Source organism: Bipolaris zeicola, assembly GCF_000523435.1.
Source record: "Bipolaris zeicola 26-R-13 unplaced genomic scaffold scaffold_82, whole genome shotgun sequence".
NCBI classification, from domain to species: domain Eukaryota; kingdom Fungi; phylum Ascomycota; class Dothideomycetes; order Pleosporales; family Pleosporaceae; genus Bipolaris; species Bipolaris zeicola.
This window is the reverse complement of record NW_006912131.1, coordinates 60,539-81,597: the sequence shown is the minus strand read 5'-3', so window position 1 is coordinate 81,597 and position 21,059 is coordinate 60,539. Positions and strand designations below refer to the sequence as shown.

General features: G+C 51.1%; 10 protein-coding genes across 10 annotated transcripts; 5 read left to right on the top strand and 5 right to left on the bottom strand.

Annotated features, from left to right (window-relative positions):
• Positions 1-254: 254 nt before the first annotated feature.
• Positions 255-2,095, bottom strand: COCCADRAFT_5401 (uncharacterized protein; the record flags this gene model as incomplete). The annotated part of the gene is made up of 3 exons (XM_007714475.1): positions 255-711; positions 770-1,770; positions 1,832-2,095. 3 exons carry the CDS (start codon positions 2,093-2,095, stop codon positions 255-257), a joined length of 1,722 nt encoding a protein of 573 aa, XP_007712665.1.
• A 1,522-nt stretch (positions 2,096-3,617) lies between these two features.
• COCCADRAFT_37142 (uncharacterized protein) lies at positions 3,618-4,009 on the bottom strand (the record flags this gene model as incomplete). The annotated part of the gene is made up of 2 exons (XM_007714510.1): positions 3,618-3,799; positions 3,862-4,009. 2 exons carry the CDS (start codon positions 4,007-4,009, stop codon positions 3,618-3,620), a joined length of 330 nt encoding a protein of 109 aa, XP_007712700.1.
• A 2,160-nt stretch (positions 4,010-6,169) lies between these two features.
• Positions 6,170-6,598, top strand: COCCADRAFT_97218 (uncharacterized protein; the record flags this gene model as incomplete). Its single annotated transcript, XM_007714509.1, has 2 exons — positions 6,170-6,269; positions 6,321-6,598. 2 exons carry the CDS (start codon positions 6,170-6,172, stop codon positions 6,596-6,598), a joined length of 378 nt encoding a protein of 125 aa, XP_007712699.1.
• Positions 6,599-7,696: 1,098 nt separating this feature from the next.
• COCCADRAFT_97154 (uncharacterized protein) lies at positions 7,697-9,890 on the bottom strand (the record flags this gene model as incomplete). The annotated part of the gene is made up of 2 exons (XM_007714508.1): positions 7,697-8,845; positions 8,898-9,890. The coding sequence occupies 2 exons, from the start codon at positions 9,888-9,890 to the stop codon at positions 7,697-7,699; spliced, it is 2,142 nt and encodes a 713-aa protein (XP_007712698.1).
• Positions 9,891-10,401: 511 nt separating this feature from the next.
• On the top strand, positions 10,402-10,875 carry COCCADRAFT_97148 (uncharacterized protein; the record flags this gene model as incomplete). The annotated part of the gene is made up of 3 exons (XM_007714507.1): positions 10,402-10,425; positions 10,551-10,734; positions 10,811-10,875. 3 exons carry the CDS (start codon positions 10,402-10,404, stop codon positions 10,873-10,875), a joined length of 273 nt encoding a protein of 90 aa, XP_007712697.1.
• Positions 10,876-11,771: 896 nt separating this feature from the next.
• On the bottom strand, positions 11,772-14,444 carry COCCADRAFT_26600 (uncharacterized protein; the record flags this gene model as incomplete). The annotated part of the gene is made up of 4 exons (XM_007714482.1): positions 11,772-12,089; positions 12,140-13,804; positions 13,856-14,248; positions 14,346-14,444. The coding sequence occupies 4 exons, from the start codon at positions 14,442-14,444 to the stop codon at positions 11,772-11,774; spliced, it is 2,475 nt and encodes an 824-aa protein (XP_007712672.1).
• Positions 14,445-15,224: 780 nt separating this feature from the next.
• On the top strand, positions 15,225-15,677 carry COCCADRAFT_26599 (uncharacterized protein; the record flags this gene model as incomplete). The annotated part of the gene is made up of 2 exons (XM_007714481.1): positions 15,225-15,310; positions 15,350-15,677. 2 exons carry the CDS (start codon positions 15,225-15,227, stop codon positions 15,675-15,677), a joined length of 414 nt encoding a protein of 137 aa, XP_007712671.1.
• A 286-nt stretch (positions 15,678-15,963) lies between these two features.
• On the top strand, positions 15,964-18,008 carry COCCADRAFT_97240 (uncharacterized protein; the record flags this gene model as incomplete). The annotated part of the gene is made up of 2 exons (XM_007714506.1): positions 15,964-16,803; positions 17,382-18,008. 2 exons carry the CDS (start codon positions 15,964-15,966, stop codon positions 18,006-18,008), a joined length of 1,467 nt encoding a protein of 488 aa, XP_007712696.1.
• A 262-nt stretch (positions 18,009-18,270) lies between these two features.
• COCCADRAFT_97139 (uncharacterized protein) lies at positions 18,271-18,852 on the bottom strand (the record flags this gene model as incomplete). The annotated part of the gene is made up of 1 exon (XM_007714505.1): positions 18,271-18,852. A coding segment is annotated over one exon (582 nt), but the record flags the coding sequence as incomplete, so codon positions are not given.
• Positions 18,853-19,296: 444 nt separating this feature from the next.
• COCCADRAFT_97189 (uncharacterized protein) lies at positions 19,297-20,982 on the top strand (the record flags this gene model as incomplete). Its single annotated transcript, XM_007714504.1, has 3 exons — positions 19,297-19,611; positions 19,661-19,960; positions 20,008-20,982. The coding sequence occupies 3 exons, from the start codon at positions 19,297-19,299 to the stop codon at positions 20,980-20,982; spliced, it is 1,590 nt and encodes a 529-aa protein (XP_007712694.1).
• Between the last annotated feature and the right edge of the window lie 77 nt (positions 20,983-21,059).

The window sequence follows — 21,059 nt, the reverse complement described above, 5'->3', positions numbered from 1 at the left end:
GGAAATAAGTGCAATAAGAAAGTAGGCATTTAAATAGCCTACGATCCTATATACAGCGCTGTCATGGTCGTCTACTTATATATACGCTTAGTAGTCTCGTAATACCCAGTAACATCACCAAATAAGTAATATCAGCCTCACGCGCCACTGGGAAATAAAGAACCTTATGAGATTAGAATTGAGTACTGGTTTATTCAACCAAAAGGCCATGAAGCCTGATATCTTCTTATATTCGCCTTACCTCCCTTTGCCCTTCAAAGAACTCGCTGTCTAACCCGACTCATCTTTGGCCGCCACAACTGCTTGACCATGTCCCGCCTGCCCAGGGTCGGGTTGGGTGCATTCAGTGTCGTATTGTACGTCGCGTTGGATGGAGTCACATTCATCTGGATGGTCGCGTTGCCCTCCCTGTAGGTGCTCGTCGGTGTGCCCACCGTCATGTAGTCGTGACTCAGCTTCTTCTTGCCCGTCGCAACATCAAACCGCTTCAATGCGCGCTCAAACATCTCTAGAGACACGAGCGGCTGGTAAAAGGGCACCTCGTGGCCCGATTCGTAGATGCGTACAAACGAAAAGAGGCCAGACTGCTTCACCTGCCCGTGCACAACGCCGTCGCTGCTAGTAATGTTGGTAAAGCCGGCTTTCGAGTACCCCTTGGCCTTGATTTGGTCCGCCACGACTTGACCACCCAGCCAGTTGCAGTTGTAGTCGCTGCTCAAAAGGTTAGCAAATCCTATCCTGTCTCAATCATGGCATTGTCCAAACTTACGCGTCTCCATAGTAAAGCATGACCTGAACGCCTGCAGCAAGCAGCTTCTGGCACGCCTCAATCGTACCAGACTCGCGACCGTCGTCGCCCGTGTTGCCAAATGACGAGCTGACTGTGCTAGAGCTGGTCGAGAAGTTCTGGAAGGCTCCAATTGCCTTTTGCACGTCAGGCAAGTTGAGGTAGGTCTCAAAATACGAGTACGGAAACGGATCCGGCGTCAACTCCCGCATGTCGTATTCGTCCCGTCCGCTGTAGGTGTCGTACAAAAACTCCACCTTGGAAGCACAGAACTGATCCGCCGTCGCGCACACCGCATTGCTACCAGTCTCGTAGCACTGCTTAATTCGGTCAACGCAATTGCCTGGGCCGTACAAATTGTTAAACCATTCGTCCTTGACCGTCTGGTTGTACGGATCGAAGTCATAGGTGTTGCCAGGATACACGCTATAGTTGTAATACGCCTGGTACTGAACAAGCGGGTCAAACCACCCATTGCCAATCAACACGTTCTCCAGCTCAATATTGTGCGCACCAGGAATCTTTTTCGCATTCTGGTCCAGGAAGTAAGAGTTAAACACGGGCGCGTAGTGTCCGCCATAGCTCTCCGTCGCAAAGTTGACGCCGTGGCGCGAGTATTCGGGGAATGCTCCCATGAAGCCCTGCAATGTCTTCCACATGTTTGGCGCCGCTCCTTGAGTAGTGTTGGCCGTCAAGCTAACATCTGGCTTTGAATACGTTCCACATGTTCCATATTTTGCAGCATAGTCCGGACATGTCGCGTTCGGTAGCTCAATGATATAGGTACCGTCGTTGTAGGCTGGGATTGGAATCGAGTATGAAAGACCGACTTGCGTAGGTTCATCGATAAAAAGCATATTACTCGCGTTGGACCACGAGTACGGGTTATCATAAGGTTTCAAGTCCGGCCCAACACCACACGGCCCCAGTTCTTGAAACAGCCCAATCATGGAACTCGATCCGGGCCCTCCATTAATCCAAATCTGCAAACAGAAAAGTCAAATCAGACCTCGGCATGCATTTTCGAATAGAAAAAATACTTACCGTCAAAGGGGCATCTTTCGGATCCTGATTGCGCGCCTCGAAGAACCACCAGAAAATGTGCTGGTTTTCCCCGACGTCTGCGTAGCCCGAATAGCTCTTCACATCCGGGTTCATCTCACAGATACCAGCCGGTACCTGCTTGTAGCGCACGCTAACATTTGCATACCCTTCCTTGGTTATGAGATCAGTAGGCGCAGGCACAAATTGCCCAAGCGCACCCGCTGCCAATAAAGGCGCAGCCAACAGCGCACTCGTCCTCTTCATTATGAGGCTTTCTCGATGCAGATGGCTGTAGTCACAACATGTCAGCGTGTAAATGAAAGAACAAAATTACAAACTCTAATACCTTTTGGATGCTTCCGAAAGTCTTGCGGCAGTCGATACACCCGAGTAAAAGGAAACAACTCGGTAGAGTGCGACACAGCGTAGAGCGCCAGTATATATGTATCAAGGCTATGATTCCAACCTGGTTACGCCCTATGCACATGGTACCGTTCCCACCTTCTCATGTTGGTTAATTGCCTGCTTATCTACGTACTAGCAGCCCGGATCATTGGCCCTTTAGGCGGTCTGAACTACGGTTGACATCATTTATCGACCGTATCTGCAGCGTCGATTTCGGTTGGATCCACATATAGCCAGAAAAGGCGTAGCGAACCGCTATCCGGCGAACAGTCGTAAGGGACCATGTTGTAGCGCTAGTATACTGCAATCACAAAACTCAAATCAAAGTAGCAAAGATCGATAAGTGCCCAAAACATAAACTCAAAAAAGATGGGAATGGCTGCATTCACCAAATACCCCGCGCGACTCGTACACAAGCATACGACGCTGAGTGCTTGTGCGAGCTTAATGCCGCCGCCAAGTACGCTTCCGTAGTGTTCAGTCCGGGATTCTAGCCTGATTAGGCAGGTACGGTGTATCGAATCCTGGCCATTTAGCCGGACATCTATCACCTTAGTCTAGCCTCAGTTTTTGCCGATCCAATCCATCTGCACCCACTGCTGCTGTTATCTATGCAATGCCGTGCGTCATCGGCCAAGCAATATTACTATTCGGCCCTTATGTGGTAAACGCGGAGGGGTAGTGGAGTGGGTTTTCTTGGTGATACTGAAGGACCGAATGATATTCAGAGGTTAAATTCCTCTCTCGAAAACTTTAATAGCTTTGAGATGTTTGAAAATGATTCCAGTAATGAATTACTTTTCTTTTAACGTTCGGTTTATAAAAACGTGATTTGTAAGTTTTTGCACCATAGAAGCTTTCTTAATCTCGCATGAGTAACTGCTGAGTATAGTAATCTCAGAGATAAAAATTACTATATCTCGCTATTTTAGGTACCCTATATTCGCGAGCATACTAACTAGTAAAGCACTAGACTCTAGATATATAGTCGATCTTGCTAAACCGAAATTGAACTTAGAGAATCGCTCAAGGCGATTCTTCCAACTTCATTCTCGGGTTAGACATCTTGCATCATGATACGTTTGTCTCGTAGTAGCTTTGATGGATCTATCTCGTTGAGAGTATTACCAGGCTTCGCAATGTGTATGTAATCGAGTCCCTTGTCAGCGCCGATACGCTGTCGAGGAAGTCCAGTATATCAAGCAATCCCTTATAGGTTATATTTCAACGCCAATCTCACTCGAATATTCACATCCATGTATGGTACGTCTTATACTTTCTCGGACACAATGTATATCATATTCTGGCAGCCTTAGGCAATATAGTAACCTCATTTGTACCTTTATTTATCTATCGGCAGCAACAATTGTTTGTAGGTAGTCTACGGGCAGTAATATCCAAAGCTATGATACTGCTCAAACCCATTGCCATTAAAGTAGCAATTAGCATTGTCGGTAGGAATAGCAAGACGACTACCATCGTTTGGCGACTGGTTGTAGCCAGTGTACAGCGTGATGTGGCATCCCGGGGAAGTTTGCAATATTTGGATAGCTCCGCGGGGGCCTTTGGATGTCATTAGAAAACGTGTGCAGTCATCTGATGAAATTTCAAAGGTCTTTATTTACCTGGAAAGTTGCCCTTTACTGTTGCAGGGTTGAGGTCGTAGTTTTCTTCGAAACCCTGGCAGTTGATGTGGTCGAATGCGTTGAAGCGGACTCGGCCGTTCGCGGCTGCAAGGGGCAGAAGAGGGAGAAGGGCGTAGAAGAACTGCATTATGGTTTTTTTCTGTGCTGGGTTGAGGCTTGGTTGCTTGGAGTTGGATGATTTCGAAAGGGATAGAAGAGGGGCGAAAGGATATGTTCAGCTCGATGCTGAGGATTTAGATGGAAGAGAGATGAAGTTTTATGTGTACTCGAGGGCTGTGATTAAGTGGATAGTATCATCATCGACGTTCTATTCACGCCTATGTAGCATGGATCAGCATTGCGACATCATTTAGCAACGACCGTATTTGTACAAGTGTGAAGTCGGAAGTAACGGAGTTGTTCAAGAACATATGCTAGGTCTTACAGTGTAGTCCCAGAAGAATATCAGGCTACCCGTGGAATACACGTGAGCCTCCATTGTTACCAGGGTTTGCCGTATACCCATTCGTATAATAGGCGAGGTGCAAGTCCCATGCCGTAGTTCGGTCAAGGTAGGTATTATCAAGCATTAGTACCTTGTTACTGCATCAAAGTCTAGCCTGAAGACCTTGACTCTTGTGCAACCCGACGGACGTGCTAGAAGATTTTTTGACTAATCTTTCATATTCTCCAAAGCCGTCCGTTCCGCATTGTACAATGTACAGATGATGATCATCCAATAAAACAAGCTTTCTCCGGAGTCGGCTCTACCCGATCGTCGGTCTGCATGACTGGCTTTGACAGTCTTGACTATTTGCTGCTAAGTGATCCAGTCGAGTAAACATGATCCTGCAGGTAATGATGACAATAGGCGAAAAACTCTGTTTTTGGTCAGCGGCTGGATTTACGTTGGTAGGATTACTCGATGTAGTAATTGGTCTTACCACATCAATATTGTATATTAATCACACGCAGGTCTAATAGGTCATGCATGCTACGGGAACTTTTTCACCCTGTTTCTATGTTCTACCGGGTGCCTCTAATAATAGGAAACATTTCATGCGGGAGCATGGTTCGCGAGTATGCTGGGCGATGCTTGGTTGGAAAGTCGGCGTTACGTCCTTGCTAAGTTAGCTGGTTGCACGTTGGGGGCCTCGTTTCTGCGCGCTTCTCACGGACAAATCAAGCACTACTATAGAGTTGCAGTAGCTTCATAGCAAGCCTCAACGCGCGCAATTAATAAGCTGCGTGCATCCGCAACTAGCGCATTCCACCAAGAAGGACGCCATTTTAGTGTGACGGATCTATGGTATTTGGAGCCAAGATTATTAAACAGATGAGATATATCTTTTGCAACTATACGAAACCTTCATGGATTCTTGCAAAAGACACTTTAGACATGGTAGGAGCCTTCACTACCGTTACGAAGTGTGCGAATGCTATACAGGGGACCTTGTTAGAGAGAAATTGCAATGTATATTGCAGATCATTTTTCTGATCTCCGCACAGTATGTTACTGACATACTTTGATAGCTAATCTCTATTGCCCATGTTGCACGCAAGTTTTACGTCGCAACTTGGATGAATTTCTCCCTAAACTCTGTTTCCTTGCAGCAAAAATACTCAATGTCTCGAGTATCTATTGCGTCTATACGGCAACCTTCGTGAGGTGACATCTTGTAGTCCATGACAAAGAGCAAGATAACCAGTCACTCAGCTGTATCACCAGCCCCTCTCAACCGGCTTACTCCCTACAAACTCTCCTTTCAAACGATTCTCCTCACCAGCTCGATAATCCGTCACACATTCCCGTCCCCGGCCTTCTCTCCGTACACCGCCATCTCCATCCAATTGATTCTCTTGCGCAGCGCCAAACTCACCCAGATGCGATATCTCCTTACCATCCAGCTCCCAGGCATTAGCAAATGTGGGCATCTCGGTGGTTTGCGGTGTTTTAGAATCCTGGTAGTAGTAGTGAGAGTCCCAGGGTGTGTTACCGGCAGAAGAGGGATATCTGGGCAAGGTTCCACCAGCAAGTGTTGATGGAGAGGATATCCAGGGTGCTTGGTCTTGCGGAATGATGGGAGAGACTGGGGAAATTGGGGAGCGCAGTGCGGGCTCTGGGGATGCCAGGGCCGTGGTTGTGCCTGCGGGTAGTACCGTAGGAGTAGGAAATATCGAGGAAGTGTCGACTTGGGGTACATGGCCATTGGAAGACAATGATGATATCGTGGGACTAGCTTCTTTGTCTGTGAATGGCGATGAAGGTTGGCACTTGGTTTTCCGGCGATGCCGAAGGAGGAGTAGGATGAAGATTCCAATCAGGGCAAGGGCTGCGATGGCTCCTACGACCACCCCGGCGATGAGACCTGCCGAGGGCCCTGAGTTTGAATTCGATGGGGATGGCGGTGGGGAAGTGGCAGAAGATGAAGAAGCCGGTCCTTCTGAGGATGACGCAGAAGTTGCTCCCCTAGTCGACGAAGAAGTAGAAGTTCCGATCTCTGTGACTGTCATGGATCCATTTTCCTCTCCAACTGCACTTGTTGCCGTGATCCTGGCTGCAATACTTGTCGGATCCACGGGCGTCGGCAAGGCATTCACCACTCCGCCAGCCACACTCTCAATCACGGCTGTAGGAACTGTAACGCCCTTGCTTGACAGAATCGACGATACATCACCCACAATACTCGACAAAAAGTCGCCTATTTGCCGTTTTCGCCGTGCGTGCTCCTTTTGAACCTGATCCACTGCTACACTACCTGCCGCGCGGCAAGTGTTGTGAACGTTTCCTTCTGTGATGGCGCGATCTGCATGGGCCCACGGCCCCGAGGCGTAGTTTTCGTAGCACGAGATGCGCCAGAGGTACTGGCTGCACAGGCACGCGTAGTCTGGCGTAGGTGTAGTATGGCAAGGGAAGTTGCTCTTGACTGCTGCCATACAGGAAGTTATTGCACTAGAATTTATCGTGACCAAAGTTAGCCTTGTTACTTCATCATTTCTTGTCTCCCTTGTTTCTGCTCTGATGATGTGCAATGGAACCAAAATCAAGGAAAACAACAATCAAAGGATAGTTATAACTAGTTTACATTTGTTCATGTTTGATTTGCTGCTGCTGTGGCGACTGGAAAAAAGCCGGCCATGACAGCGCGGGTAGAAGAGCCAACGCAATACGAAGCATTGCTCATATCTTCAATTGAGAAAGATAGACGTCGCTTTCTAAGGAGAAAAGCATTAGAACCCGTCTAGATGAATGAACAGCAAAGGTCAAACAAGACAGCTCAGCTCTTTTTTGGGTCAGAAGAAAAAGAGCGAAGCAGCCGCGGAGCCCCGATACTGTTTGTGACAGGAAACCTGCTAGGCCGCTAGCCCGGGTAGATGATGTATGAGGTGTGGAGGAGATGCATGTGTGGCTTGTGGTGTGGCGGTGCGCAACAGGGGTCCTAGCCTATCTGACTGGCAGGAGGGCAGAGCCGCGTGCAGAGTGACACGCAATCGACAACAGTAGTTTGGTGCGCTAACGGGCCGTCCTCACCAAGTTCCCCTCAAATGTACAGGCATACATACTGTACGTCCTGGCTTTATCCATGAATTTTGCTGATGCAAGCGATCCGTCAAGCAGAAACGATAGACATGAGCCATTGAGTTAGTGAAGAGATATGAACAAGAGAAACTCTGTTAATAACTACATTGGGGGTATGTTAGAAAGCAATCAATCTCGTCCTGGTCAACAACGAGGTTTCCGCTTACGGAAATTTGGGGTATTATCGCAAAGTTTTGGCACATTGTGGACTGTCTGCCCTCCATGATAAATCTCAGCGAGTTGACCATGCAAAGCCTACTTCCCGTTCGCACCATCGCCATGCCCTTCAAGTCGGTTCACAAGCCTCTTCACGCCGCTCCACTCCTCGCTCCTCGTCTGTACACCACCCAAGTCGTCGCCAACTTCAAATACGGTGACAACGCCATCCATGCCACCAACAGCCACCTTCCTGCCCTCATTCTTCTCCCACGCTAGCTTATTCAGACTTCTGTTCATGTATCCTAAGCCCGTCGGCATGTTCGTGAATGCGCCTCTCTTGCTATCACTAGGCTTGATAGACTGTACAGGCACTTCGACGTCGACGTTGATGTCCCACACTTCAAGGCTACCTGCTCCATCGACAAGAGCAAACACAGAGGGCTTGACAGGCGACCATCGCGCATCATACACAAGATCCTCACGCGCAATGTCCAGCACGGGCGTGACTTGTTGTGCGGCGCCTGGCAGAGTGACATTGGTCGCGCCCGTGGCGGCTGGGGGCCGCACTTTCCATAGCTTGACGCTCCAGTCGACACTGGATGATAGCACAAGATCGCCAAGATCAATCTGGCCCTTTGCTGGATGAAAGTCCAAGCTCATTACAGGCGCAGCGTGACCAGCGTATTTGACACGCCCATCCACACCGGCCTTTGCACCTGCACGATCGTAGCGATGGCACGGATAGATGGAGCCTTCTTCTGTGCCAGCAAGGAAATATGTCGGATCCGATTGAGGGAAGGCGATGCTAGTCACCGCCATGTCGTCCGTCTTTGCTGGGGGCGGCGATGTAAGTTCGAGGAATTCTTGTGGTTGCGAAAGCATGTCGACTGTCCAGCCACATACAACGCCGTCCGTCGAACACGAGATGATGTTGTTGGCATTCTGTGTACCGACAATGTCTAGTGAGTAAACGGGATGTGTATGACCAGATCCTGTAAGGGGTGTCTTTTGCACAGGTGCAGACTTGGCCCGAGTGTCCCATAACAGCACTTGGCCAGAGTAGGCACCGCCAACAATGAGGTTCGGATGGAATGGAGAGAACTTGGCAGTAAGAATATCCGATTGGGCGTGGAAGATGTATTCGGGTCGATCATGCATGTGCAGGTTCCAGACTTGGACAAGACCATCCGGGTCGTGCGGAGCAGATGGGTTCTTTGTATACGAGGCGAGGACGAGTTCAGGAAACTTCAAGTTTGTTGTTAATAGTGATTCTGTGAAACAAGACGGTATTCCGTACCTTTGTGGAGAAGCCCAGATCGGAAATCATTCGCTTCTTGCTCCACCGCTCGTCCCAGAACTGCGCAACCTCCCTTATTCGCCGACCCTTCTTTGCTCCACTCGAGCCGTAGCCTTCATCCGAGTCGTCGACATCCACACCTGCATGCGCATAGTCGGCGAGAATGTCATAGCCTAGTTGTTGGTCGAGAGCCCGCTCCAACACCTTTGTACTTCGCTCTACAAAGCCAATGAATTCCTCCGAGTTCTCCACGGCCGTGAGTTCCTCATTTGTGAGAGTCTTGAAGGGAAAGTTCTCGTCTGATCCCGGCTGTGGCGCGCCTTCCTGGGGTGGTTGTTGGACTGCCTTGATCTCTTCCTCAATCTCCTTGCGCAGTTGGGCTCGAATCTCCTCCTCACGCTCTTTTTGTCTCCTGCTCAGCCTCTTGCTCTTGGGTGATCGTGTAGGGCTATCGTCGCGCTCGCTGTCGCTGCCGCCCGCGCGGCGTTCCTTTGAGGGGCTCCATTCTATGCTCGCCTGCACTCCCTTGCTGTAGGTGATGATCTCCTTTTCTTTCTTGACCTCGTTTGTGACTTGGCCGTCGATTTCGTACACGGTAGCTAGTGGGCCAATCGAAAGCGTCTGCATCTCTCGGTCGATCATGCCAGCAGATGGCGGGAAGCCGGCGGAGCCTTCATCGCTGCTAAGCTGGCCTGCGCTGACGACTGATGTCGGTCGGGTCGCCCGCCCTGGACCGGCGGGCGAGCCAGGTCCAGTTGATCCAGGCCTGCTCTCGCCGAGAATGCTGTTGATGAGGTTGTTGACATCAGTTCTCCGATCGAGGTCTTCGCTTCGTCTTGGTGTTGGTGAGAGGACTTCCCCCAGCGGACTGCCCGTTGTCGACTGCCGGCTCGCCGACTCTGCTTTTCTCAGTTCGCGCTGGCGCTTCAGCTCGGCGAGCTTTGCCTTTTTCGCGAGGATCTCATCCCGCCGTTGTTGCATTGTCGACTCCATGGCGGAGATGTGGAGGGGAACCAGTGTGTATGCGGTGTATGTGTTTGGGTATCTGTATGTTTGTTGCCGTGTTACTGATTATATAATCCCATGCGTGTGAATGGCTGTTTGATTTATGCTGTCTTTCTCTGCGTTCTTGCGCCCAGTGACCGCAGCAGCAAAAAATAAAATAAAACAGCGTGGCGTGTGGTTGTTATGTGGCTACGTCGTCGCGCCAAGCGGAGTGTTCAGTTGGTGAGTGTTCAGGGACTGGGGGGAGGGACGCACTAGCTCGCAGCGAGGGCGGCAGTCCCGACCAAATCTTGCGCCAGGTCCAACCTCAACTTTGACAGCTCTGCAACGCCCAACAACCCGCATCCGCCCCGACGCCCCTCGTCCTGCCGCCCCGGATCCCATCCCCCCGGCGTCTACACCACCGTCTCGTCTGGAATATCTGCCATTGGACATAGACGACCAAGAACAACGGTTATCCCAAGCCCTCTTACACGCCCCCCCCCCAAAAACCGTCACCATGTCCACATCCGTCGGTGTCAACGTACGCTCAGCCCCCTCCATCCCGCCAAAGGATCCCCCCAAAATATTCAGAACAATGAGCTTCGCTGGAGTCCCGCAAGACCACCAGATATATTGACAATGACGGCTAATGGATTGCAATGACAGGTCCTCCGGTGGTCCGCACTCGGCCTGGGCGTCTTTTACGGTGCCTACCACCAGCTCTCGCTCTCTGCCGCCGACCGGGCAAAGGCCGCACAAAAGGAGTGGGACCACAAACAGGCGTTGATCAGACAAGCAAAGGAGCAATGGGCACGAGACCACCCTTCAGAACAGCCAAAATCATCGGGAGGTGCGTCATTATTCGCTATGCCAAATTTCTCAGCCAAAACTCATCTTTTTTACTAACTGATGGGTTTAAAAAACAGCCAAGGCCGACCCAAAAGACCCCAATGCCGATCTACACGCCCTCCTCGGCATAACCGACAAATAAGCCTAGTCAGAGAAAGGGCTTCATTGTTTCCTACCCTAGCATGGACATAATGCGGCTGTCCCCTTTTTTGCCAAGCCCAGAAGACGACTGGGAGAAAGAGGGGGAGAGAGACAGAGAGGATAACTAGTCAATAGTCGTACGACATCTACGAGATACCAATCTCCCGGTACTTTTTGTGCCCTTTTTGTACAACATAGACGTCGGGTTGATAACGTTTTCAAATACACATGCTTCCAAGTTTTGAATTATGGCACCCCGTCGGCTTGCTTTATTTCATCTTGCTCTCCCCCTCCGTTTCTCTTCTCATATCAGTGTTGCACACGGGTCAACCCAATCAACGACCCCCACTCAATTGATGGTGAATAGAGATAAAACAGCAGCACAACAACAGAAGAGCATGCATACCACAGAGCCGCCTACAATGTCACGTGTTCATCGGCCCAAGTCAATGTCTTTAATATCAGAAAACGTTGTATTCTATACATGTCTCATCTCAGCTCATCACCTGGCCCCGCTCTCTCAAAACCACCCATGGGCGTTAATTCGTAACAAAAAGCCAAAACCAGAGCCCATGAGAAGAAAGTGCCATGCAACTCTCGAGACGTATCCAATCCAAAAGGAAAAAAACAACAAGACAAAAACAAGAGCAGTGGAGTGGTTTTCCAAACAGAGGAGTATCAAATGCCAAAAGCGCAAAAAGAGAGACGAGACAAGTGGGCCGCAGCAACATGAACGCTGCGCGGCCCTTCCTTTCCCCAATTCGCCTCCCAAGCGCTTGACACTGCCTTTACCCCGATCCCTTGCAGCCAAGCCGCAAAGACACACACAGTTGCACATCTTCAACAACCTGCAGTGAAGCTATGCCGTTTTATTTCATCGTCAAACCCTTGCTTCTCTTACAATACCTCGCCGACAATCTTGGCAGCCTCCTTGTACGTCTTGAGCAGCTTCTCGCACTTCTCGCGCTCAGCCTTGATCGTGTCATCCTCGTACAACAGCTCCTGGAAGAGATCTTCCTTGTACAGCGTAGACACCAGACGGTTCTGTACAACATCCTTGGAGTGGTTGACCAACAGATGCATAATCGCCTTGGGCACTTGGTCAGCAACAGTCTCTCGCACAATGTTGAAGTACGATGAGATGAGCCGGCGAATAAGTTCAGTCTCAAGCGCTTCGCGTTCTGTAAGGGCTGGTGCTTGCTCAGGGTTGGAGGGCTGTGTAAAGTTAGTATTCAGCGTCAACAAGGTCTGATATGGAAACTTACAAAGCCGCCTTCAAAGTTTTCTCCGCCCATATTTGGGCTATGGGGAGGGGCGCTGAAAGCAGCACTCGACGGTGCGTCATAGTCATCGGTATCTGGTGGCATCATCGCCAGCACATGGGCGGGTTGCTTGCTGTCACCTCTCCGAATGCTCTGTGCAAAACTGGGCTCGATGTTCTGGGTGACGTGTCGGCTTCCTGGCCGATTGTCAAGCATTGGTTGGGTTGCTTGTGGCAGGCCCTGTGGGTTAGGATATGCGGTGTTGCTGTCTTTGCTGAAGAAGTAGTTCAAGAAGCTGTCACGGGCAGTACCGGGGGGTGACCGGTTGCGGCTATTGAGTGCTGCTGTTGTGCTCTGAGATCCGTTCACCATTCGTCCCACAGCCGGTGACATGCTACGGCTGGTTTGGGACTGGTGTTTTCGAAGAGGAAGAGACTTCAGCGATGCGTTGTCGCCACCTTCGCCGTCTTCTGTGCCCTCTCCGTTGGCACCGTTCTGGAGCTCTTTTAATCTTCTTTGTTCTCGCTTCTTCTTCTCAGCCTCCATTGCGATCTTCTTCTCCCTTTGTTCCTTGTCGCTGATGACAGATGACATGGCAGCAGCAGCACCAAGGAAGTTGGGGTGGTTTGTGTTGATGTAGGCTCTCTGAATATCGATGAGGGAGGCGACATAACCCGAGCAAGGGCCAAGCTGTTCTCGGAGAAGATCTGACACGACTTCAATAAGCTTTCCTTGTAACCTGGGGTATCTTGTCAACTCAGTGGAGCCGCATGTGTGGCAGATCTTGATCAGCTCTTCGTAGACGAGCTCGACACAACGCTGACTTGGAATCTCCAAAAGCTTGATCTGAGGTTTTACAAGGAGGTCAAATGCCAACTCGGGAACGAAGAGACTGGGTCGGGGACCAGTCGAGTTGCGGATAGCCGTCCTGATGTCCAATACGGACAGGTTCTGGGTAGGATCGACCTGCTCGAGCGAGTTGCCGAAGACCGAGTTGAAGATGTAGTATATCCTGGCACCACCGCATAGCTCCTTTGTCGAGATCTCAGTAGAAGTACCGTCGATGGATGCAATGAAGGAAGAGGCGAAGCGAGTCATGAGCTGCAGGATGAGGGAGCCACGGTGCTCTTTTCCAGTGAAGGTGACGTCGCCATAGCTCGCAAGCTCCTGTTGTGTTTGGCCCATGAGGGTGTTCAGGCGTGCCTTGATGTCTGGTAAACGGTCTCGGATATGAGCCATGAGCGTTTGGTTCAGGCTCTTAGCAAGCAGTTGGGTACCGCAGCGGTTTGCCATATTCCTGTACGCAGGGTGGTGTCTGAAGAAGTCCCGCTCGGCTTGTAGGGCATCGGCCAGGGACTTGTTGCCCTGAATGTCCTGTTGTGATCGGTTGACAATACCAATGAAGCCGAGCTTGAGTGGGTAGACACGGCCTGAGAGAATGTCCATGGCATTGGTGCCGTGGTCCATAAGGTCGAGCTTTGTGAGGACACCAATGGTCCTCTTGCCCATGGGGTCGACATGACGTGCAAGCTTCAGAGCCTCCGAGTTTACGAGATCGACGTTGGCGGGGGAGACTGCGAGAATGACACTGTTTGGCTTGGCAATGTACTCGGTGATCAAGTTCCGTGTCTGCTTCTCGATATCGGAGGGTTGGTCACCAATGGGCACCTGTGTTTGTTAGCCTGGGATTGCCACGCAGAAAAAGTCGGAAGCGCGCACCTTGGTCAAACCAGGCAAATCGACCAGCGTCAAACTCAAGACGTGAGGCGAGTAGATTTTCAGGTTAATGGGCTGCCTGTTGATGCCCTTGTTGTTTCCTGCTATCCTGGACGTCTCGTTCTCGATCTCGCGCTTGACGTCTGCAAAGTCGTAGAAGCGCTGGCCAGGAATGTGGAGAAATTCAGCCCACTCCTGCTGGCTCGCAACACTTGCGGGCGTGTGGGGCACATGGACTTCATCGTCATCGTCTTCATCGCGTTCGCTGGGGAGGTTGATGAGTTGGAGAATGAGCGGTCGGCGGGTGACGATGCCACTGCCACGGGGCAGGAAATCCTTGCCGACAATGTTCTCAAGCACTGACGATTTGCCAGACGACTGCGATCCTACAACGACCTGGGCCAGTTAGCAGCGCCTCGACAGCATGCAGCGGAGCGGTTGAAAATCTGCTCCGCCCTCACCGCATTCACTTTTCCGGCTGGGGCGCACATACAATCTGGGGCAAATCGAGAGAATCATTTCCAATCGTATTGAATACCAGGTCCTGAAGCCTGTTGACAATGTTGAGGAGTTCCTCGCCCAGCGCCGCCATAGCGCTGTTGTGTATCTGTCGTTTCTTTGCTCCTCACGGGACGGACTCGTTGCCGGGCAGCCAGACCAGACCAGATGGCGGAATCGAATGCTGCAGGCGGAAAAGTCGAGGCAGAGCGGGGGGAGGAGGGGTATGTGCAGAATACAAATGCGGGATCAGGCGGGGAGATATAGGTGACGGCGACTTTGTAGGGAGCAGAGGCTCTGGACGGGAGGGCCTTTGCTGCAGCTCCGTCGTCACTTCGCTTGAAAGTTCATGTTCCAAGGCGGCGGGCACGTGACGGCCAGCATGGCACTCTGCTCCCCACATCACGCACTCGCACTCACCACTCTCCTTAATCTGGCCGCGCGCTACCCATGTTTTTGCGCATAAAGGAGCGCTGGACGCCAGCACACGCGACAAGCAACCCCCCAGGGTTGTTGTTCACGGAGAGCTCGAGGCCGTCGCTGGCGTTGGCCGTGAGCCATGGCCTGCCCTGTCAAACGCCACACCAAGTGCGGTGCATGACGCCCGGCTCCCAAGCCCGGATATGTAACTACAACGGTCCATACATGTGGACATGGAACGCACGGCAGCCCGCAGCACACGACAGCCAGTGTGCGCAATGCAAATGGCATAAGAAAAAAAAATAACCCCTCGGTCGCCAAACCAGCAGTCGTAGCACCAGCGTCATCAGCAGTCAAGTGTTGGGAAACTGGCAGTGGGCCAAGCCATCAGAACAACTCATCGCACGGCTCCGCAGCCCCTTGTTGAGCACCCACAATTTGACACACCGCGAGCATGTCTGGACTGGCAGCAACACGACTCTGCCCGTCGGGTTTCGATGGGGTCGCCTGTTGTCGTCGTGTGAGAAGAGGGCATGACACGTATGTAGGGCTGTAGGCTGGTGACTTATTATTACATAGCACTACTTGGAGGGACGACACTACTCGTACTAGCCTAGCCTACTCTCGCCGGCGGTCGGGTATTGTCGGACCCCGCGCCTGGCGTAGTACAACTAGTCGCACCGCGACGGCACGGCTATCTATCGCTGCTCACCACCCTTATCGCCACGCCCAGCTGCCACCACACCCCATTATCAAACCAGATCTCCAGATGCCATCTCCACACCCTGGGGAATGCTGGCTGATCGCCATGTATCGCCTTTTTCTCCTCCGCTTCATTGGCCACGCTATCAAGGCCAGGTACCATCACGTGTACCTGACGACGGTATCATGCCTTCGCACAAGCTGATAAGTGTAGATTACCCCGACCCATTCTTGATGCTGTGACCAAGCTCTGCCTAAGCTCTGCCTGCCGAAGGAAGCCTATCATCGAGAGATAAGCCCTGTTATCATGCTCACCGCAAACAAAGGAAGAACCGCCGTTTGCACCTGGCCTACAAAAGTCACCTGCCTGCGCTGATATCTGCACCACCACCCAGCCATCATCCCCAGCCGCATCTCAATCTCAATCCCATTTCGACTCTGGCCATTTTCCAAGTCAAGTCCATTTTACCCGTCTTCTTCTCAAAGCTTCCATGGCCCCAGAGTCTCTAACCGTTACCACTACCCAAGAGAATCACGACATAACCATAGGAACTATAAAATGCACTGCATCCATTCCATTCGGAGGCGAAGGGCAATGGATCTATCTACCAGCCACCAAAAAGTTCGACTTGTCTCGAGGAGCGGAGCGGAAAATGGTTCTCGAGTGCGATGAAGAACGCAGCAACCACACTGGCTTCATGATTGACCCTGGCAAGTCGGTTCTGATTGTCGTTGACATGCAAAACTACTTTGTCCACCCATTGTATCGCGACCACGCAGCGGGAATTACTGCAATCGATCCTACTTTGAAGGTCATTGAGAGATGCCGCAAAGAAGGCATCCAAGTTGCCTGGCTGAACTGGGGCATCACCGACCATGACTTGAACAAGATGGCACCCGCTATCCAGCGCGGCTTCAGCAAGACGCTGGGATGGCATGTGGGGCTAGGCGCTCAACTGCCTGACGGCCAAGGAAGATGCCTGTTCAAGCGGACGTGGAACGCAGCCCTATACGGACCGTTTCAAGCAGTCGCCCAGCCCGGCGATCTCTTTTTCGATAAGACGAGAATGAGTGGTCTCTGGTCTGAGAAGGAACCCATCCATGAGTATCTGCGGGCATCTGGCAAGCAGACACTGCTCTTTGCTGGCGTCAACACGGATCAATGCGTCTTTGGCACCGTGTCCGATGCATACTCGTACGGATGGGACTGTGTTTTGCTCAGCGACTGCACAGGCACAATGACGGGACGCGGAGCTCAAGAGCTGGCCGAATACCAGATTTCGCAAAACATGGGCTTCGTCATTGATAGCAACACTTTCTGCAATGCTCCGGTCGATGACCACGTCGAGAGTTGCTGATTTAGTCGCGCTCATGCTCCTTCATATCGGCCCTTTCTTTGTTTCCTTTTGGCGGTACCTGTTTGTTTAGAAATACCCATAGCGCAAGTAGCACAAGACGAATACATTTACATTAATTACGTCTGCTTTGTGGCTTATCTCTGCGCCGTGGTTACCCAATCAGCGCCTTCTGCCCGATCCGATGGTGGATCTACAATGCTGAGGCACAGATGACGCACGTGTGGGGAAGCTCCCAGGAAGGAACGACAATGTCATTAAATGCTTGACGCCAGCTGCAAATTCCACCTGCTGCCCCATACCAGAATCACAGGACGCAGCCCTGTTCTTTTCACCCACAAAATGCCTTCCAGGTTCTCAATTGGCTTAACCTGCTTGCTGCAACTTTGCGCAACAGCAATTGCCCTTCCAGTAGAACAAAAGCCGCTTCTACTCAACGGTCCCAAGAATGTCAGAAATGTTCGGACACAGTGAGTTTCTCGCAACCCGGATTATTGGACGGCTTTTCCTGACGAATAGCTGCAGACTTCACAATGCCGGAATCATCCCCACAGGCATGTTCATCTAACTCGTGTAGGAGGCCAACGTTCAGCACTAACCGCCCTCTAGTCATCGACGACTTTCTCCCCAGTCTCACGCTTTCCATTTCCTGGCCGGATGCAAAGGCTAAGCTAGGCAATACTATCGACCCAGAAGACCTCCAAAAGCAACCCACCGTGATTCTGCATGACGACACTAGCCCGGACGGCAAGCATGCTAGTTCTGGTATGAGCTACATTATCACCTTGACAGACCCGGATGCCCCGTCCCGCGACAACCCCGAGTGGAGTGAATTCTGTCACTGGATTGCTTCCAACGTCTCCATCGCTCAAGATACATTTTCCGTCCTGCCCGTACCAGAGTTTGGTCTCACCGAGGACATTGAATCGACAGAGGAGCTAGATGATGTCATGGAATACAAGCCTCCTGGCCCGCCACCCAAGACTGGCAAACATCGCTACGTGTTTCTTGTTTTCGCACCCAAGAATGGCACGACCGAGCCTTTGCATCCGAGCAAACCGCAGGACCGTAAGCATTGGGGTATGGGGAAGGAACGTGGTGGTGTAAGGGAATGGGCTCAGGAGAATGAGCTGGTTCCCGTGGCAGCGAACTTTATCTATGCCGAGAATGAGGAGCAGTAATTATAAGGGCTTTTGTACAATTATTCACGACATAATAGTGTAATTTTATCTAATGATAATCGGAACGGAATTGAATAGAGTCTGGTTAAGGCTTGTTTAGTTATTCATAATGGTTTTATGCGAGCGAACGAGAGACATGGTTCCGAGACGTATTAACAGCTACAAGCGTGTGTTGTTATGTTTGATGAGCTCTAAGATAGTATCCAAACACTTGGTGTGTCCAAACCAACACTGTACCGATCATCCACTCCCAGAATCGCCACTACACCACCACCACCACCACCTCCTCCTCCTCCTCCTCCCCATCCCGACAATTCAACACATACCGCGGATCCTCAAGCCCCAACACCACATCTCCATTCCCATCCTTGTGCAGCGCCCTCGCCACCACCACCAAAAGCTCCTTCTGCGGATGCCTCTGCAGCCTGCGCAGCGCACGCCTAATCACCGTTCCCATTTCCGCCTCGCCGAAATCTAATCCCATCACATGCACGACCTTGAATGGGCGTCGGGGGTGGTGCTCGAAGCACTTCCAGAGTGCAAGGAGACGCCGGTCGTTCCAGTCGTTTACGAGATCGCGGACGAGAGCTAGCTCGCGGGCCGGCGGGTCCAGGGCTTGATAGTGGAGTTCGAGGTCACGTGTGATGGATTCTATATCTTTCCGAGGGGATTCCTCGGGGTTTTTGTTGGTGTTGTTTTTGTTCTTGTGCTGTGTGGTCAAGACGTATATATCTTTGTCAGAGCGGTATTGCGATATTTTTAAGCGCGGAGTGGTGGTTAGGGAGGGTGTTGAAGAGGTGTTGTAGTTTGCGCCGTGGTGGCACCAATTGGAACGCATTAGCAGTACCTCCTTTTTTTATGGTAGTAGTCAAAGGATCTGGGGATGGGAGATGGTGTAGCATGAGGAGCTTCGCGTGCTTATGCCTCGCATGGGACGCTCCATTTATAGTATATTGATAGGCTTTTTGCACTGTGGTGTCACATGTTTTTATACGAAGGGTGTGATACGAATACAGCAAGCTAACCCGTGGGAGTCATTCATCGATTCATCTTGTTTTCATGGCAGTGATCTGTTCGAGAAGATGATATGTACAAGGCGCCGTGGTAGTAGTGAGGGGATGAACGAACCATGCCTAGACGGGCCTAGTCCCGCCAAACCCACGTTTTGGCGCGTTCCAAGCTGCTCCAGAACGGAAAACAATGACGTCTCACGAGCCGTGGTAACCATAGTCCTTCTTATTCAGCTTCCGCACGTTTTACAAGAAATTATTCGTCAAGATATTGTAGTATGTCAGATGAGCTGAAAGCCTCGGTAGCTACCCCAGCACCCTACTACGTTGCCAAGTCGAATGTCTGTGTGAACAGCAAAGGAGAAAGTGTCGGAAATGGATTGTTCGCGAATCAGAGGTTTGGTGCAGGCGAAGAGATTGCGAGGTTCAAACGTCCTCTTGTGGGCTCTTTAGAGACGGAACGTCTACTCGATACCTGCGCAAATTGCTATCTTTGGACCGAAGGTGCGTCAGCAGGAACAAGATTATATGTGCCAGAAGGTGCAGAAGTCAGCAAATGTGCTGCATGCCAGAGATTTAGGTATTGTAGCAAGGTAAGTGTTATACCCGCATATTTGCCTTGTTGCCAATTGACTCTTTCAGGCTTGCCAAAAGGAAGCGTGGAACCGCGGGCATAAACATGAGTGCAAGATCCTCAAGCCTATGGCTGGCAGGGGCCTTCCAAAAGCATTCCTAGCATCTATGGAAATACTTACCCGGAGGAAACATGGCCTGATACCTGATAAGGATTGGGAACTGCTTTGCCAGTTACCATCTCACATTGACGACTTCAAACGGAATGGGACATATCAAAATATTGAAATGATGGCCATGGGGGCCGCTCAATTTTCACTCCCACAGAATGTCTTTGACAAGGATTTTGTTGCTGCAATGTATGGACGGGTAAGTGGAACTCAAATATTTGTGCGCACACTATTAAATCGTGCAAGGTAATGTCAAACGCCTTGACGCTCATCACACCAACATTGGATCCACTGGGTATCATCGTGGACCCCACACTCTGCCAGATGAACCATTCCTGCGACCCGAATGCTTACATCATGATGGATGGACCCTTGGTCAGTATTCGGACTCTGCGGCCAATCAGAAAGGATAAGGAGATTTTCATATCCTACATTGACACGACGCATCCGTACCAGAAACGACAGGACGAGCTTCAGGCACGTTGGTTCTTCACATGCCGATGTGCGAAATGTCAGGACAAAGCCACGCACCAGGAAGACAATTGGCTCGTTCCAGCAAACTCTGACTTTGTCCCCAGCAAAGAAGAAACTCAGGCACTGGCCAGCAATCAAGAGCAAATGTTCACCTTGTATGAGCAAATACAGGGCATGCCAAATGCAGAGGCTGTGATTCCGGTTCTCAAAGAAGCCCTCAAGGCATGCCATGAGTCTGGTAACTGGCCTCTGTACCGCCAGCCGTACGCCTCGCTCCGCGATGAGCTCATTGTAAATCTCCTTTCGGTGGGCAAGTATCAAGAAGCATGGGCACACAGCGCAAAACGCTACAAGTATATCTTGCCCAAGCTCTACCCGGTGCCATTTCATCCCGTTCGCGTTGTTCAGACATGGCAGATGGCGATGCTTGCAGCATACCTTGCAAGCACAGAAGAGGGCGTGGGCGCGCCCGGTGTCAACATGGGTCTTATTGCAATGATGCTGGTAAAGCAAGTCCTGGATGTTGCGCCTATGAGTCACGGTCAGGACAATGCATTTACCAAGAGCGTGATGGAGAAGACAAGGGAGATGGTTGAGGAGCTGAAGCGAAGCGTGGGGAATCCAGACAAGGATGTTATGAATAGGGAGTTAGAGGCTCAGAGAGATCGCCTTATGGAGATGGGTGACTGGGCTCAGGATGGAAAGGCGCCTGAGGTGAAAGTGGTGGAAAAGGCATTTGGTGTGTGATGTGGGAAGATGGCTCTAGAAGGTACTGCTAGGTTCTTGAACGCGACTACTATGTAAGTTCCGTGGTCGGACATTAC